Genomic DNA, 19546 nt, shown 5'->3' with positions numbered 1-19546 from the left:
ATTGATTTTTAGAATTAAAGTAGTCAAGGCCAATTACGACGACCACTAAACCATTTAGTATGGTACGGTACGGCCCGGCATTGTGTGGTAGGGTTGGGTACGGTGTTATCAGGTACAATATAGTATGGTATAATACAGTATGGTATGAGGGGCTTTGCGTCCGTGAGATTCACGTTCGTCGTAATAGAGGGGTCTGGAAAAATTTCAATGAGCTGCGATTCTTCATCATGCGCTGACACCGCACAACGCAAGGACGTTTTTGCATTTCTCCTCAAAAGACATCGGGCCGCCACGGCCGGAAGTCAATCCCACGCCACTGAGTATTTTTTAAAGCAAGAAAACGTCTTTTTGTGAAGTGTATTTAACTTTTAACGAAGTCAAGTAATGTAAAAGTATGAATAGCTGGCCGCCCTAGGAGGAGCATTAATGAAGCACTAAAATGCAGTTCAGGCGCAGAGTGCTTTACATTAGAAACACCTAACAAATGTAAACAACAGTCCCCGTCAGATATCCTTTTGTTCTGCTTCATTTATTTCGAAGAAATGGATGAGCCAAGCTTGTACCTTATCAGATTTAGTTGTTTCAAAATGGGCACTGTAGAAAAGGAGCATTAGACTTGCATACTTATACTTTTGGTCAAATCGCAAGTATCCTTCATGAAGAACCAATGCCCCTAGTACGTTACTCTCAGTTCTCTCCGCATAGGCGCTGAGAGCATAAGAGTGAAACATTGAGCCCGTAGGTAATCATTCATCCTGAAACTCCACACACAAAAAAAGACGAAACACAAAAGGGTAGAGCAGAACAAAAGAGGAGCGATACACCATGAAAGAGGTCCTGTTTGTACCTGTTCTATTTTTTCGCGCTTCGGTTTTCTGTGCGCGCTTTCACGCGGGATAGTTTCCACCGGTAATAAAAAATACTGGCGGTGAAAGAAGTGCTCAGCCCAACTAAAAGTCTAAATATAGGAGCAGACGGAGAAAATTTTAACCCTCGAACATCACTCATTCGTTCAAAAACAATTTATCACACTTGTGCACAATATGAACAAAAATATATTACAGGTGCTCGGAGCATGGCTATCAAAACAATGCAAATATTTACTCGCAGCCTCGAGAAAATGTTTTCCCTATTACATACTATGCATTATTGTGCGCTTAAATTTCATGTCTGAGCGAAATAATTGGCACGCTCTTCACAAATACCGTATATACTGGAATCTACGCTGACCACGAATATTAACCCGACGCACTGAAGTCCAAGACCAAATAAAATAACCTTTCCTGGAACCTAAGCTGGCCGAAAAAGGTAACAATTGAGAACGACTGTAGGCAGAGGGAACAAATATATTTCCACGAGCCTGCTCCCGATCACTCGCCCTTTTCATCACTCGCCTCCATATCACTGTCCTCTTCGTACTTCTGTCCCATCAACTGCATTGGAATTGTACCCTTTTGGAGCGAGCGCTCTACCAGGCTTTCTGGGATGTCATCCTTGACTGCAGCGGTCCAGCTAACTACAACTCCTAGAGACGCGCACTTGTTGCAGACTGTTGGAGTTAACTAGCGCGTTTCACTTGTCCCGTGAACCTCCTCGCCCTCTTGCCAGCTCTCTCTCTTCGGCCTGTAGCACGTCTGTGGTCACCCGAAGCGCCGCTGTCCTCCGCGATTTCAAGAGCTGTGCCACTGCTGATTCCACTTTGGGATGGCGCCCTTCCTTGTCGCTAGTGAGGGCGCTCCTCGTTGCACAGCAAGCAAAACGTTAATGACACTTCTCCTTCAAAGGCGAACATTCTTTTCGTCCACGCCGAAGTCGGGACCAGCTTGAACGTTTGAATGCAGCTCTGCAGCGAACACAACTTTTCGCTTGAGGGCGGCAGTATAATGACACCTTCTGCCTGGTGCCATGATGTCGGTGAAAAAACCACGTGTGAAAAACTTGCAGTGACGCGGAACGTGCCCACGCAACCACACGGAGAAAAAAATGGAGGGGACACTAAGCTTCGCGTAAATAATATGACGCGAAAGCGTAATGGGTTAATTCCCATATATGGAGAAAGTCATGCTCTACATTCATAGACCCCTGGGAGTACTCATACCGCTCATCGCAAAGTGGTGCAGCTGTTAAATGATGCGCCACTGCACGGCGATGGTAGGTGCTGCCATTGGTGGGGCTTGTGCGATCCAGGTTGATCTTCCCGAGCGACCAATAATTAATTTAACTTCCACCTACCACGGTGGGCACTTTGTACACTATCCAGTGGGCAGCTCTCCCGAAGGTCGTGTTGCACACACGGCGATACCCAGCTTTACCTAGCAGAGAGAAGCTATCGCCTCAAAAACGAGGTGAGGATGGGAGCCAATGCTCGTATGACATTGGTATACACATGGTAACGGCTACAGTGCCGCCTTCTCTTGGCGTTTCGTGGGGACGCCACCAGCGTAGTACTTTTCATGCGAAAGCCTTTAACGCCTCATCGTTGTCGACAGAAGGTTGCCAGCAGAGGTGAACGCTTTTCGGTTGGTCGAAATGGTTATGACGTCAGAGTGCGCGGATTCGAAGTAATGAGGTCACCCACCGATGCCTGACGCCCCCTTTTGGAGAAGAAGACAACTAATAAAAAATAGTTGTGGTCCGCTCCAACAGGGGGCGTAAGGCGTCCGTGGGTGACCACATTACATACCACATTGCTGCGAGCAAAGCCATGGATCCAACCCAGCTCATCGAAGCAGAGAGAGAGTCAAGCTAAAGAAGCAGTCAAAGTGTCTAATAAATGCAATGCGTAGTCAAAGTGTGTAGTCAAATAAAGGACTAGTACAGCACAAACAGTCTCGCAGTCATAATAAAGGTTTTTTTAGCGAAACGACACAACACAAGAAAGACGACAACACGGGCGCTTACTCCAACTGTTTACTCAAGCGTCAGCATACGAAATATATAGCCCTCCCAGCTATATATAAGCTATATATAAGTCTCGCAGTCAATGCCCAGCTATATATAAGTCTCGCAGTCAATGCCAAACAGTGCGCCAGAAAATCGCCTTGCAGCACTTTAGAGAGAAAAGTGCCCCCCTGAATGTTTTTTTTGTTTGTTTATTTATGAATTGAAGTTGTTTTTTTTTTTACGTATACAACGACAAAGTCCTGCAATTCAAGCCAGCCTAAAACCTTATTAACCGGCGTTTTAAAATATCTATCGCCTATATTCGAATAAATACGATAATAGCACCAACTTTGCTTAATCAATTTCACCTGCCAAGCTCTTCCGCTCGTTTGCCTTCGAACAAACAGATGAAAACTTTATTTTTATGAAAACTTTATTTTTATAATATTTGCTAGTCTTGCCTTTGCGATGCCTTGATTGCTCTTTGTATTGGAATGTGCTTGCTTTGAAATGCCTTTTCCTTTTGTATGTGATGTAAGATATATTATGTTGATTGCTTTTCCGGTTGCGGATAAACCGTACATTCTTATTTGTTCGATTTTTTTTCTGTTCAAATTGTGAGCTAAGTGCTTTGTATGTATGCTCCATATGGTTTCATTATCCCTGCCGCCGATGTAGTTAGGGGGAAGGGAACGTTGTCAAGCCGCAATATTGCAGCTTTTTCTCCCTCCTCCTCAGCCATGTGATTTTCTTTACATGTCTGGAATAAAGTTGACTTGACTTGACTTTATTTAAGGAGAAACTACTCACTGCAATACACCCCAGCGCAGCCGTATGGCTACATATGGCGTCATGTGGACGCGGATCAGTAAACGCTCCCTAATCAAAAAGCTGCTCCACCATCGTGGTTGCCACCAAGTGCATTGGACTAACACCGTTCCGGCTTCGAAAGTATAAATTTACTTTGTAGCCTTATGGAGGCGCTGCTTTGGGCACTAACGAGCATTACTGCTTCATAATTCAAAATATACTCTACATTAAAGGTTTCTTCTCGACAAATTGCCTAATACCGCTTTTTCCGCGATTTCTGACCTCTTGTTTAGCTGTGTTCTTATTTTTTTAAGGCGAATGTTGTGCACGCTACGCCTATGAAAATTCTGGAAATAGTCTTCGACGTGAAGCGGAGTGGACAGTCGTTTCCCCACGTGAAGAAGTTCACCACCCTGGGAACGCCCATGTCCGAGAATATAAAATCGGAGATCTTATCCGCTTTCACGCCTTGCGAGATCCGAAGTTGCTACGGCATGACGGAAGTTAGCGGATACCTCTCAGCGCCGCCTAGTGGAGAATTCTCGGCCGGCGACGTCGGATTCCCAGTCTCCAGCGCGCGTTTGAAGGTAAGCCCCTGTCTGAATGTTTCTATCATAATGCACTAATTCAAGAAATTAAAAGAAAATGGAGGGGGCACTTAAGTTTCGCCTTACGGGTAAGACGCCATAACGCAATGACTTAATTCCCATATATGCAGAAAGTCGTTCTCTATTTTACATTCATAGATCCTTGGGGGTCCTCGTACCCCTCCTGGCGCAGTGGTGAACCGGTTGAATTGAACTGAAGTTTATTTGCATCATATCATCGTACACTGGAAGGGCGAGGAAAACGTAGTAGTTTACATCCTCTGTCTGACTTGTAATGCTCTCTGGCAGTAGAAAGCGCACCATTTTTCTCGTCGGTGTGCGCGTGGTGCTTGTGTACCAGCCACTGACGGCGACGCTGGAATTTCGCTGCGACTCCTACCACAGCCCATTGGGACGTGCCGTTGAAGATGACTATGAAGTGCACGTTACTTACGCAATCCGCCTTTTGTAGTCAAACTTTCGACGAGCTCAGTGCCGAGCATGGACCGCGAGATAAAGCCTCCGCTATGCGCCTACGTTATGTGCGCGATCACAAACATATTATGAAATCAAATCTTAATTTTTCATGCAGGCGCTGGTACATGATAGGGCTGCTGGAAAAAAGCTCCCCTTTGGCAGCTTGAATGGCCCGCTAATCCAGTGATTTTAGCAGCACCAGGCATTTAATAAGAATGAAGATAAAAGCAACAACCGACGATGTCTTGTTTTCAGATTGTAGACGCTACTACGGGAACTATATTGGGTCCAAACCAGACGGGTGAAGTGCTCTTTCACACTCCGCACTTTATGGTGGGCTACTACAAGGACCCGACAGAGACGGCAAGCTTCACCAACAGTGAAGGCTGGGTACGAACGGGTGAGTGGACTTATTATTACTGTTTTAAGCATGAAATGCGTTTAGCTCCCGTTGTCAGCAGTGTGGTGACGTCACGCCGAGACCGAAATCCACTCATTCGGGCTCTGAAACGAGAACATCCGGGCACCGTACGAGACTCAACGATATTTAACGAGACTCTCTAAGCCCTCCTACGCGACCGGCATGCAAGCGCCGGTTGGTCTCCAAACGAGTCACAGAAAATAACTGCTGCCAGTGCCTTCTCAATGTTTATCAAGATATCAGTCGAGCTGTGCGTTTATAATGCACGGAATTATAATTTCCGATTTCTAATAACGCGCGCAAAAAGCACATACGCGCCACAATATTTAAGCATGAAATGCTTTACGGTGCCGTTCGGGTGTCCACCGCGATGACAGAGAATTACTGCTCCATTTCCTGTCCTCAAAAAACGTTGCGTTCAAAGGGCAAGGCATCGCGCCGAACGGGTGGTGGCGTTCCTACCTTCCTGTAAGGTGCGGCTCGGGTGTCCACCGAGATGGCAGAGAATTACTGCGCAATTTCCTTTCCCCAAAAAGTGTCGCGTTCAAAGGACGAGGCATCACGCCGAACGGGTGGTGGCGTTCCGCGGACTGCCTGGCAGCGCTACAACACGCTGTCGCGTTCAACTCCTAAAGGCGAAGCTTAAGCGTCATTAATTAGCAGTTTATTAATATTTAGTCATTAATCAGTCATTACACACTAATCAGTAATTTGTCATTACTTCGTCATAATTATGTGTGACGTAATCCAGTGGTAACATCACCAGTGTCACATACGCAAAGTGGTGCTGAAAACGCTTTCGCCTCTACGCACTTCGGACAGTTTCGAACGCGCTGCATATACATTCTTGTCAGGCCTGCGTCTCGTCGTGTCCGCGTGCGCTTCGCATTATGCCCGTAAACATTTCATGCTTACTCTACTCTCGGTTACGGGAGAGGCAGACTTTTATTTGTTTTTGTTTAGCTTTGCCTTGTTTCGTGCCTCTTATTTCCCGTCTAAATAATTAATCACTAGGCGCGTGTGAATCTATCGCTCAGTCCTGCACTCAGGACCGCTTCGTACAAAGTCGTACTATTGAGATGCGGCGGGTGTGGGTGTTTCCGAGCGTTGAGTGTGCGTTTTGTTGTTCTCTTTTCGCTATTCAGGCAGGAACGGCATTCCAAATGGTCTCTTCGAACTTCCACTGCTGAGTTTATTATTGACTTCTTGTTTTTTTTTATATAAGGTTATTAACAAAAAAGTAGACCAGAATTTTTCTAAATGTCATATCTACCGACATCTCACAAAATTTTTGCTTGCACTTTCTCTTTGTGGCATATGGCGGCCACAAACAAAATGTGTTCATATGTTCGAACAAAATTCTCCACTGTTAACAAAGGGCTGGATAATGTGTCACTCAATTTAAAGCAATATATAAACGTCTTCAAATATCCGCAACACTCAGCATGATATCTCAGATAAAGCTTTTCTATACAGCACACAACTGCGCACCTGTGGCAGATGGCTTGGTAGCGCGTCAGCTTCACCGTGGCATTTTGAAAACAGGGATGTGGACCTGAAGACTGGTTTCACAAAACGGCGGTGAATTGATCGGATCACTAAGAGTGAATATTATATTATGCCCCTCCCAAAGGATGCGGTTGAGGGCTCCAACGTGAAGTGAGACAGTTGGTGCGCCTGCTTCCTTTTCTCAAAAAGGTTACACAGCTTTGAACCTTCAGTTTTGAATTTCTCTCGTAAAACTTCGTGCTTCTAACTCCTTTGCAGTGGGCGTTGTGAGAGTTTTGAGCCATGGTATTGTTCTCACGCAAAAATTTTGACGCACCGGCAGTTTGCACTTCCGATCTGGCGAACCAATCAGTGTGACATATTGCTTGACATCACGGCACGAGAAGTGAAACGGCACTCAGATGGGTTAAAAAGAAGGCGGCGACTATCTCTTCACAGCAGACGGACCTTTTCATGCGAGATGTACAGAAATTATGTAATATTTTTTTCTTTTAAAAAATACCAAGAAATACTCACTTCCAGCGCTCGGTTCCCTTCCAAACGATATAGCTGCTTGCTCTCGTGGTGGAGATCGGAGCAGGATAGACATCGAAGTAAAAACACCGCATACGAATTGTTCGTAACTAGCGCCACCTCGCGCATTGTATCCAAATGACGTATTGCACGTCTACGTCTCGGTCTGGTAGGGATGTACGCCCGCGCACAAACAACTGTGAAAGATGTACAGCCTTTGTCAAAAGTTTGGAGCCCAAGGGGTTTGATTCTGAAGCACACTGTCTGGTTCGTAATGCATCTCCAGCGCTGAAAATTTGCTAAAGGTAAGTAGATTTCTGGTCCTGCCTCCTCCAATGGGTAAGACTACCACGAATGTTACAGGAGTCCCACTGCGAGGCTTAGAAGAAAACCCCCTGGGCTCTAAACTTTTGAAAAAGACTGTACGTAGGGCTTTTGGGGTTAGTTTAACAAAATGTTGACTTGGACCTTTGGTCGGCATGCATGAGAGAAATCGGGCAATGCAAGAAACGAGCCCATATGAGCAGGAACTACAGTCATGATTGCGAACAAATTCGTCACCGCTCATAACCTAGCTCGATAACTATCCCGCCGAGCTGGGTCGTGCAGTACACCCGCCCTATACTCCGGCAAGGACAGGTTGTTTTCTTACAGAGAAATCCTGCAGCACTACAGGCTTGCAAGACTCAGATTTCCCCCAGCAGATAAAACGCTTTCCAAGCAACAGGCGAAAGCCTGGCGTAAACTTCAAACTAAAACCTATCCAAATCCCCAATTGTGTAGCTTCTATTCGGATGGACTGTACTCAGACAAATGCAAAAATTGTGATGCCAAAGCCGATCTAAATCATATGATCTGGAACTGCCCGCAGTCCCTACCCGCGAGTCGCTTCATTACCGACTCTGATCATTGGGAGGCTCTATTGCTCAGCCCTGACCCGGGGACACAGATCAAGCTCCTCCAGCTGGCTGAAGACGCCGCCACTGCCCAAGGGATAGCGGCCGCCGTTTAAGCGGGGGGTGACTTCGGGTCGCTCCTCTATATCCGCTGGAAATAAAGTTCCACCACCACCACCACCGCAGATGGCGCAGAGACCAAGATTCAAGCTAGTAGCCAGTACCGATTGAACTTATTCATTCCCTGGATGCTGTGCTGTTAATGCTGTTAGTGTACCTGATGTCACAGCGAAAATCCGCTGAACTCCGCTGTCACGAAGTTCGCTGATTGGTCGAAAAAGGTCACTTGACCTTGTGGCGTCATCATAACCTGACCAGCGTCGCTAACACAACTTAGGTACCGAAATGTAAGCAACCTGCCTACCATGGCAGGTGAGAATTACATAAATGATCGAGAGAACGCACATTAGGATGTAACCAAATGCTACCCACAGGGTTGTGAGCAACTTAGTTTCTAGCCTGCAACCTATATAGAGAGAATCAAAGCAAAAAATTCGAAATAAGTAATGATAGACGCAAATGTCGGCAATGACAGAGCATAGCAAATATTTGCGACTCCGCTAGCAGTCCCAAAATGGTGGTTGATGCAGCGTAGATTGCAAAAAAAAAACAGACACAAACTACCAAAGAAGTTGAAACATAATGATAAAAAGAGCGCTGAAGACGAGGACGAACAGCAAACAGGACGAGCGCTTTCTAGACCCCGCTAGTCCTGTTTGCTTTTCGTCCTCGTCTTTAGCGCCTGTTTATTCATTATGTCACCGTACCAACTAGCCCAGATGTCTCTTCTTGTGATGTTGCAACATAAGTCGCGATAAATCCGAAATCTAGTGCTGTCACATTCCACTTTTAGGCCAGCTATGTTAGTTTTCATTCTACGCGAAAATTTTCATTCCCAAGAGATTGAAAGCACTTCAGGACAGGCGAAACGCGAAAGCTCCGTGTGCTGTCCGTTGCGAGAGCACGCAAACAACCTCAGGTGGTCAAAATAAAACCACAGCCCTCCAATGCGGGGCCTCTCGTAATCGCATGGTGCGTTATCGAGCCATAGCATATCGTATTGTAATTAGTTTCCTTTTTGTTTTTGCGTTCTATTTTTTTTTCAACCACGCAAGACTGGAATTGGAAACCTTTACGACGCCCATTGAGGCACACGTGAACCAGTCACGATAGGGCTTATATTCTGCACACGGCCACGTTGCGTTTCATTTCCCTCTTGTCAACTGTTCCCAGGAACATGAAGAAGGCGTGGCAAGGTTGGCGGGTCCAGCACCACCATATCTTTTGTTGCGAAAGCAACACTACGCGAGTCGCCTAGCCATTTCGCGGAGCTGACGAAAGGCCATAATGCGCATGCGCGAGGAGCAGTGACGTCTCATGGCGCACAGCTGGCGCGCTGCCACCGTCGCTGCGCGGTTGACTCAGAGGTTCCGCCGCCGCTCTCGCCAGTTGCGCATGCTCAGCAGCGGCGCATAGCTAGCGTGCCGGGGCCGCCGCCGCTGCCGCGCGCTCGCCGTCGCCCCTCTCTCTCTCCTCGTTACTTTCGCCATCCTCCAGGTTTAACCACAGTTAAACCACTGCCAAATTTTTTCGCTGTTAGCTCGGACTGGTAGCTATAATTATCTTCAAAAATTCTGACAAAGGCTGCCGCGTTACCACGCTCTCTCATTTCAACGACACTTATCGCAAGGCAAAACAGAAACCATGCAAGCAGGGCACTAAGGGAGGAGGCAAAAGAACACGTACGACGCTACGAAGCGCCTCGTCCTTAGTGCGCTGCTAGCATGGATCCTACCCAAATAGCCCAACAACAGGTATTAAGGCGAAATACTTTAATGCCTCCTCGTTGTCGACAGAAGGTTGTCAGCAGAGGTGTCGCGCTTTTCGGTTGGTCCAAATGGTTATGACGTCAGAGCGCGCGTATTCGAAGTAATGGTGTCACCCACGGATGCCTAACGTCCCCTTTTGGAGCACAAGGCAACTAATAAAAAAGTTGCCGTCCACTCCGACAAGGGGGCGTAAGGCGTCCGTGGGTGACCATATTGCATACCGCATTACTGCGAACACAGCCATGGATACAACCGAACTCATCGAAGCAGAGAGAGAGAGTCGTGCTAAAGAAGCAGTCAAAGTCGGCAGCCAAAGTGTGTAGTTGCAATGTGTAGTCAAATAAAGCACTAGTACAGCACAAACAGCCTCGCAGTCAGTTTCAAACAGTGTGCCAGTAAAGGCTTCCTCCTGGCAGCACTTTAGAGAGCCAAAGTGTTTTGTGCCAGTAAAGGCTTCCTCCTGGCAGCACTTTAGAGAGCCAAAGTGTTTTGTGCCAGTAAAGGCTTCCTCCTGGCAGCACTTTAGAGAGCCAAAGTGTTTTGTGCCAGTAAAGGCTTCCTCCTGGCAGCACTTTAGAGAGCCAAAGTGTTTTGTGCCAGTAAAGGCTTCCTCCTGGCAGCACTTTAGAGAGCCAAAGTGTTTTGTGCCAGTAAAGGCTTCCTCCTGGCAGCACTTTAGAGAGCCAAAGTGTTTTGTGCCAGTAAAGGCTTCCTCCTGGCAGCACTTTAGAGAGCCAAAGTGTTTTGTGCCAGTAAAGGCTTCCTCCTGGCAGCACTTTAGAGAGCCAAAGTGTTTTGTGCCAGTAAAGGCTTCCTCCTGGCAGCACTTTAGAGAGCCAAAGTGTTTTGTGCCAGTAAAGGCTTCCTCCTGGCAGCACTTTAGAGAGCCAAAGTGTTTTGTGCCAGTAAAGGCTTCCTCCTGGCAGCACTTTAGAGAGCCAAAGTGTTTTGTGCCAGTAAAGGCTTCCTCCTGGCAGCACTTTAGAGAGCCAAAGTGTTTTGTGCCAGTAAAGGCTTCCTCCTGGCAGCACTTTAGAGAGCCAAAGTGTTTTGTGCCAGTAAAGGCTTCCTCCTGGCAGCACTTTAGAGAGCCAAAGTGTTTTGTGCCAGTAAAGGCTTCCTCCTGGCAGCACTTTAGAGAGCCAAAGTGTTTTGTGCCAGTAAAGGCTTCCTCCTGGCAGCACTTTAGAGAGCCAAAGTGTTTTGTGCCAGTAAAGGCTTCCTCCTGGCAGCACTTTAGAGAGCCAAAGTGTTTTGTGCCAGTAAAGGCTTCCTCCTGGCAGCACTTTAGAGAGCCAAAGTGTTTAGTGCCAGTGAAGGCTTCCTCCTGGCAGCACTTTAGAGAGCCAAAGTGGCCCCTGAATTTCTTGCTTAAAACAGAAGCGCTTCCACGAAGACAGACGTTCCGTCACCCAAGTTTCTTCGTACAGAGCGTGCAATTTCAATTTCACTCTGACAGGAAATTTGCGCATTCCACCTACGAGAGCCCGTTTCTGTACGCCAGCGAAGCCTGCTGGAATAGCTGTCAGGCGCATATCCGATTCCCTCTTTCAGTGAAAGAGAGACATGCATCCTCTCTAGCACCCGTGTAACTGTTCATCGAGAAGGCTGGTGTGCACTGTGAGGCAAGCAATGAATGCGGGCAGTTAGAATCTCCCGATTACTGCAGGTGTATAAAGGCCGAGCGTTAAGAAGATACAGTCGAACATACGTATGTCGACCTCGAAGGGAATTGCGAACTTGTTCATATATCAGTCACGCCAATGTAAAAAATGGCAGCAGCTAAACTTATCTGAAATCCTGAAGCAATTATAAACAACATCCACGATAGTGACACGGTTCTTGCAGCACCGGACCGGCAGTAGTCGTTAAGCTTTGCTCTGCCTAACCTGCTTCGCGTCGATGCAGCAGCGGACGGTTCTTTGGAAGTAGCCACTGCCTATAAGATGTCCACTGCTGTTATCAGTGCAAAAATTAGGCGGACGCTTAAGCTTCGCCTTAAGGGTTGATACCATAAAGCCTCTTCTTTTTTTTCTGCCGCCGAGGCGGTTAAGTGGCTATGGTAACCGGATGGTCACCGAAAGACGCGGTATCGTTCCTGGCCGAGGCGGTCGCATTTCGATGGAAGCGGAATGCTAGAGGCCCGTGTGCTGTGCGATGCGAGTGCGCGTTAAAGAACCCCACATGGTCGAAATTTCCGGAGCCCTCCACTAGGCGTCCCTCATAGCCTGAGTCGCTTTGGGACGGCTCCACTAAGTCATTTAACAAGTCTTTTCTACCTATTGCCATCGAAGACTGGAATTCATTACCCGAGTTCATTGGCATCGAACGAGATCCGTGTAAGTTCCGCCAATTGCTGCTGTCGCACTTAAAAACCTGATGTTGATTACTCTTCCCTTTGTGTTTAACTACCGTTTCATGAATGTTTGGCTACTCTCTGTGATGGGTTCATGCACATTTTTTCTTTATATCCTGCCAGTATATGTATATGGCACTAATTGTGACTTGGTGTATTATTGTGATATAACGCCCCCCCCCCCCCCCGCCCCCTTATATAATGCCACACCACCCAGGGGTCTTTAAGAGTCAATAAATGATGATGATGATAATGATGGTAATGTTAAGTCCGATAAACCGAAACCAATAAATCGAAAGCCTTTTTTATTTTTAATTACTTTAACATCAGTACACATCCCCAACGCACCTTACTGTCACGCACACATCACAACGCGTTCATTTGGTGCCCCTCTGACGCGCTTGAACAAACGACCCATTTAATATATGCGCTGCGTGCTCACCTGGCAGGTAGAGGTCCTGGGTTCCAACCCCAAAGTCCGCGAATTTCATCTTTCATTTGAAACTTCTGGAATTATTTCCGTCACGTATCGCATAATATACGTGGTACGATCGATCGGGAGAATTAGTGTACACTTGCTTACCGCAGCACCTTGGGCAACTATGTACGTATACCAGGCGAGTGCCACCGCAAGGGTTTAGATAGGATGACTTCACCACATGACTCAAATGTGATGTGGAAAATGAGCACAAGAGACACAAGGTCCCTTACATTTACCTTGTAACTTGGTTATGGAGCCCACGTGGTTGAAGGAGATTGCCAAGCCCGCGCAGCTTACCCGTCTCCGTGCGTGAAAATAATTGAAGAGGCTTTCAGGAGAAGCACTACTGGCAGGAGCGCGGCGCGCAGTTCGATATATCGAGCGACTGGTAAATATACTGGTTCGATATTCTGGAAGTCTTTAGTATATTGCTGTATTTCTACACAGTATATTCAAGGGGATAATGATATATACTCGATGTAGCCAATAATTTGCAAAATCTCACCTGGATATTTCCGCCCTCAATTGTGTACTAATTTGAAAGTTTGTGCTGTGTGCCTGGTGTTCCTATTGTATCCCCTGCGTTCGTTCACTGTATCTATTAAGTGGAATTTCTATTAACCGCTGGTCGACCGTGCGTTACTGTGGGAGTAATTCAGGACAGTGTCAAAATCCTCAACGTGAAAATCAAGGCCAATAGAGATGGAACCGTCACAATACTAATCATAAGTTGCACAGCTTCATAAGAAGACTTCGCGAGGTTACTTCTCTGTATCCAAAAATACAGATATATAATCTATCCTCTGATCGGCGACGTTCGAAATTGGTCACGTAATCATTTATGCTTAGCTAACTGCCTTTACCATCATTTTGCTTGTTACTTCGCCTGAGCGTTGCCGCTCTGTGAGCAGTGTAGGAAGCCTAAATAAGGTTATTTCTGAAAGCTAGATCAACTGCAGCGTGGAGCTGCACTTTCCTACGCCTAACGTGAAAAAATATTTTATAACAAATGCTACACACAGTAAAAGAAAAGCGTTCAAAGCGGCTGAACGCGAGGCACAAGCTTTTTAGCAACAGGCCACCTTTAGTTGCTTCGGTCTTTCGTCTTTTTGCGGTACAGGCGTCGTTGCATGGTTTGTTTCTTTCTTTGTTAGTTTCATTTCGACTAATCTATTACTTACAACTAACGAATTAAGAGTCTTGTAATCATTATACATGGAATTCATTTAATTTGAAACAAAAGCTTGAAAGGCCACTTCAGTTTATGATGTCTGGAAACGCAACAAATAGCCGCCCCGTATGCACTACGGCTTGGGAGGAGAGTAAATGACATCCTTTTAAGCTTTTTATTGGAAGCAAAGCGAGCTACTGGGCCTAGGGAACACTGATACATTCGTTAGGAAATCGCTGGGTCTTGCCGACGCCTTGACTTCAACCAAGCCCGTCTCCTATACCAGGCATACAAGGCAGGCATAAAAGCTAAAATCAGGCATAGAAGGCTAAATTACTTTTCAAAATAAAATACTTTACTGAATAATTCTCCAAAACTCGCGGAAATACAGTGCATTACACTAATTCTCGCAAAATGTAATAACATTACGCTACAATTACTTCCGGAAAGTAATAAAATTATGTTTATTTTTTTTACTTGTCACCCAAACGTACACTCATCACTGCTTCATCATGAATTAGATTTTTCCTTTCTGCATGAAGGCAGCAGTTAAGCATCAACGTTTGAAGGAAAAAATTTGCCCTGCTGCGATGAAAGCGTGTCCGGGGCCATGCTACACAGTTACTGTGCTCGCACAGTAGAGGGACGCCCAGTTTTGGTGTGTGCGTGTGCGTGTGCGTGTGTGTGTGCGTGTGCGTGTGCGTGTGCGTGTGTGTGTGTGTGTGTGTGTGCGTGCGCGTGCGTGTGCGTGTGTGTGTGTGTGCGTGTGCGTGCGCGTGCGTGTGTGTGTGCGTGCGTGTGCGTGCGTGCGTGCGTGTGTGTGTGTTGGGGTGGTCCGTGTTGGTTTATTGGTTTGTTGGGGTTTCACGTCCCAAAGCAACTCAGGCTATGGGGGGTGCCGTAGTGAAGGGCTCCGGAAATTTCGACCACCTGGGGTTCTTTAACGTGCACTGACATCGCACAGTACACGGGTCTGTAGAATTTCGCTTCCATCGAAATTCGGCCGCCGCGGCAGGGATCGAACCTGCGTCTTTCGGGTCAGCAGCCGAGTGCCGTAACCACTGAGCCACCGTGGCGGTGGTGTGCGGGTGCGTGTGTGTGTGCGTGCGTGCTTGTGTGTGTGCATGCGTGTGTGTGTGTGTGTGCGTGTGCGTGCGTGTGTGTGCGTGTGTGCGTGCGTGTGTGTGGGGTGTGTGTGTGGGGGGGTGTATGTGAGTGTGCGTGGGGGCGTGTGTCTGTGTTTTTGTGTGTGGGTGTGTGTGGGGTGTGTGTGTGTGAGGGTGGGTGCGTGGGTGGGTGCGTTTAGAGACGAGCTAAAGCACCGTGGATTGTACAAAACACAAAATAGGTAAGCAATCTGCCCAATTCCGGCAAAAAAAACCTAAGCGAGAAAGAAGAGTGTCTACTGATAGAGTAATGTCAGTAGATTGATTGCTTTAACCTTCTTCTTTCGTTACCAGGCGACCTGGGCTACTACAACGAAGACGGCAGACTCTTCATCACGGGACGAGTGAAAGCTGCCACTTTGCCTGCCGCGGTTAGGAGCGGCCTTTCCGCAGTGGAAGAATGCCTCCACTTTCATTCGAGCATCGCAGAGGCTGCTGTCGTGCCCATCGTTGACGCCCAGAATGAGGGTCACCTGGCGGCCGTTGTCGTCACCAGACCCGAGCACAAGCCGAGTCGAGAGCTTGCCCAGCGCATCAAAAGCTTCGTCAGAGGTACGGGCACGGCATCGACTTCGCGTGGGCTATGGGTCTGTACGCGCCGATATTTGCAAAGCGGGCTCGATGCAGCATGTCGCAGTTTTTCCCCCACAAACTATTCCCTAGTGCAATGCAGCTTTCACGAAGTCGTTCAGTTATTCCAAATAAATAAATACAGAAATAAGTGTACAGTAAATGACATATGATCTAATTCCTCCCAGAACAGTTATTACCACTGAAAAGCATTGTCGTGAGTTTCCCCAAGCGTTCGAAATAGTGGACCTCTTCCAGTGAAGTGAAGTACCAAGCATGCAATATTAAAAGGACACACACAGTCACGCGCCCACGCAAGCTAGCACTTACCCTGTGCCTATCTGAAATCCGCCGAACGATAGTAACGCCTTCAATGCTGATATTTCTAAATACAAAAAAAATAAAAATACGGAAGTAGGCCTACGCAAGAACATCGTTGGCTATTGCCGTTTGGCTCTCTAAACGAGAATACATCAAAATGCAACCCGCAGACTTCCGACCTGCCTGCAGCGACCGGTGCACGCGTGTTTCCCTTGACAAAACTTATGTATGCTCATCAGCTGCTCACTAGTGTTTATATTGCTTCTTTTTGCCGCGACTACAGCATTATATGATACTGTTATCACCGGAACAAGTGCTTTCTTTCGCAATACTGTATAATGCGCAAAGTATAGTACCTACATCTTTATAGGCGCGCCCTCCTACCAATCTGAGTGAACACGTTTATCTGTTTTTTCTGAATTACTTTGCAGAAAACCTGCCAACGGCCCCTCATATCGAGGCCGGTATTTTCTTCACTGATTTCATTCCAAGGAGCGGTTTCGGGAAGATCAAAAGGCGCCTTTTGCGTGAGCAAATGGCAAAACTTGAGAGGATGGACTCGCCGAATGACAAGGGTGATATGCCTGGCAATAAAACTGGATGATTTTCACACACTTGTGTATTCTTGTAAACATTCAGAATCCCTAATTTGCCACAACCCAATGCCAAGCCCGTTCAGATTTGTCTTAATTCTGGTGGTGGCCTTTATGTTATGAGGTCCGCGTTGCCGCTGTGCCAGTAAGAATTAAACATAAAAGAAAATGCTATGCATTCTAGAAGGAATAACAGATTGACAACTTAAAGCAGATGCTCGCTGGTAATTTGCCCTTTTTTGCCGGATTACAAACGCAATCCCTTCTCACATATACCTTCACAACTAGGAAAAGCTACGAAAGAAATTGCTGCTTAACAAATTATTGCTCTGCATATATTCAGATGAAATACTAGGCCACAGTTTCGACAACAACTTCAACTGTCCTGCACTCTATGAAACGCTCTTGCATATCTCGCACGCTGGGCATGAACCTAGAAGTGGAGCGAAAATATTACGAGTTAGAAAAAGTAAGTGTGCGAGTGTATGTTTTCTTTCATTCTTTTTTCCTTATTATTTCCTCTTGTTTTAGCCGATAGCACTTATAGTGGATATTACCCGAATTTAGACGCTGTGTCGTTGTTTGTTTGCCTGAAGCCTGCTCCGTGGCAGGCTGCCCACGGGGTTTTGGACAATCTGAAAGGTGTGTGTGTGTGTGTGTGTGTGTGTGTGTGTGTGTGTGTGTGTGTGTGTGTGTGTGTGTGTGTGTGTGTGTGTGTGTGTGTGTGTGTGTGTGTGTGTGTGTGTGTGTGTGTGTGTGTGTGTGCGTACGCGCGTATGAGCGTGCGTGTGCGTGCGTGCGTGCGTGTGTGCGCGCGTATACACACGGCGAAGGTGTATACCTTCGCAGTGGCACTCGAAGGTAAGGTGCCGCATCTTACCTTCGCCGTCAGTTATGCCCCAAAGTCACCAGCCAGACAGCCCCCATCTCTTCGCCTACCATACTCTGTTCTGGGAAGCTCCGGCAGCCAGCACGATCCCAGCATCTTCGGTTGTGCCGAAGACAACGATGTCGACGACTAGTTGTCGTCTTACGAGTGCGTGACGATGCCACCAAGCACGGTAACATGCTCTTCTATCTTACCGACGCGGCAAACTTGTTCCGCAATCATGAGGCCGACTTGCCTACCCGGTCTTCCTTCAAGACTCATTTCTCGGAGGTATTCGGCCGCCCAGCTGTGCGCAAACTGTGCTCGAACAACACCTCCGTGCTCGCGCTCGGCGCGCCAACGAAACCTTCACGAGTTATATAGAAGATGTCCTCGACCTGTGCAAGCGCATCAGCCCATCCATGCCGGAGGTCGATAAAATTAATAACATCTTGAAGGGTATCTCCGACGACGCGTTCCAGATGTTGCTAGCCAGGAATCCACAAACAGTGGTAGATGTTATCCGCCTTTGCCAAAGCTATGACATCCTCAGGAAGCAAAGGACTTCTACTCGCCGTTCCAGCGTGCTCGACGAGTCACTTCCTGCGCCGGCGGTCTGCAGTCTGGTGTCTGACTCGGCCTGGCGGCTTCCCGAGATCAAGGCCTTTATGCGGGAAGAGGTGGCCCGCCTACTGTCCCTCCTGCCTGTGTCTGGCGACCCTGCGCCATCCCTTGATCCCACGCTTCGACGCTCTATCCAGGAGCAGGTCACCGATGTTTTGCCCTCGGCTGCCTGCAAGGCGCGGAATTTTTTCCCTCACTGAACCTCCGCTCCGGCTACTGGCAGGTGCCCATGGCTGCTGCTGACCGGCCAAAGACGGCCTTTCTTACAGCCAACGGCCTCTATGAATTTAACGTCACGCCTTTCGGCTTGCGCAATGCGCCGGCCACATTCGAGCGCATGATGGAGACAGTTCTCAGCGGACTCAAGTGGCACACGTATCTGTTGCCTGGTCGTCGTCGTCGTCTTTTGCTCGAGACTTTTCGTCCCACCTGCTCCGCCTCGAACGTTTCCTGCAATGTTTCACCGACGCCGGCTTGCAATTGAATTTGAAGAAGTGCAGAACGGCGGCTTACTATCTTGGGCCACGTCATCTCGAAAGAAGGCGTCCCTCGCAATCCTTCAAAGCTGCGCGCAGTCGCCGAGTTCACTCGACCCACTTCACTGAAAGAGCTGCGTAGCTTCATCGGTCTGTGCTCTCATTTCTGCTGCTTCGTGCGCAATTTCGCTTCCATCCTGTCTCCCCTGACATCTGCTTTCCGGCGACCTAGCCTCTCGTCTTGGACTCCAGACTGTGATGCGGCGTTTTCCACGCTTCGGCGCCTGCTTGTGTCCCCTCTGATCCTCCGCCGTTTCAAGTCCAGCTGTCAGAGTGAAGTTCTGACTGATGACAGCGGCGTGGGCCTCGGCGCCGTTCTGGCACAGCGGGAGCCCGAATTCGCCGAGCATGCTGTTGCGTGTACCAGCCGCCCATTGCGTACACCAGCCACGTATACCAGGAATGCTTGGCAATCATTTCGGCTAAAGGCCCCTTTCGCCGTCTTGCTCGTTGCGCTTTGCACTTACAAGAATACGACGTTTAAGTAGTCTATCGATCTGACCGTGAGCATTCTGATGCCGACGCACTATCGCGGTCCCCTCTACCCTGCTACTTCGACTCTACATCTTTCGCCACCACTGCTGCCTCTTGCCTTAATATTGCCGACATGCCATTTGGACAACGCCAGGACCCCTGGATCACTTCCATCCTCGCTCTTCTCTCTGCACCATATCCGCGTCCTGCGACCCGCACTCTCCGTCGTAAAGCTCACCACTTTACAATACGGGACGGCCTACTTTACTTCCGCAACTACCTTCCGGACGGGCGCGAATGGCTCCTTGTCATTTCTTGGAACCTCCGTTTCAACATATGCACCTCTTTCCACGCTGACCCCCAGTGTGCTCACGCCGGTGTTGTGAAGGCATACAGGCACC

General features: G+C 47.9%; 1 protein-coding gene across 1 annotated transcript in view; it reads left to right on the top strand.

Moving 5' to 3' along the window:
* LOC149327238 (uncharacterized) overlaps positions 1–18335 on the top strand; it is a 37214-nt gene extending 18879 nt beyond the window's left edge. Inside the window, exons 7-11 of the mRNA XM_089564821.1 lie at positions 4008–4280; positions 5013–5157; positions 15454–15711; positions 16482–16625; positions 17788–18335. Of these exons, the coding sequence (XP_089420947.1) occupies positions 4008–4280; positions 5013–5157; positions 15454–15711; positions 16482–16625; positions 17788–18335 (1368 nt within the window). The remainder of the gene's footprint in view (positions 1–4007; positions 4281–5012; positions 5158–15453; positions 15712–16481; positions 16626–17787) is intronic.
* The last annotated feature ends 1211 nt before the right edge of the window (positions 18336–19546 follow it).

Source organism: Amblyomma mixtum, chromosome 10 (genome assembly GCF_055824585.1).
Source record: "Amblyomma mixtum isolate Tamu chromosome 10, ASM5582458v1, whole genome shotgun sequence".
NCBI classification, from domain to species: Eukaryota; Metazoa; Arthropoda; class Arachnida; order Ixodida; family Ixodidae; genus Amblyomma; species Amblyomma mixtum.
The sequence above is the reverse complement of the archived record's forward strand: the minus strand, read 5'-3'. Positions and strand labels throughout refer to the sequence as shown.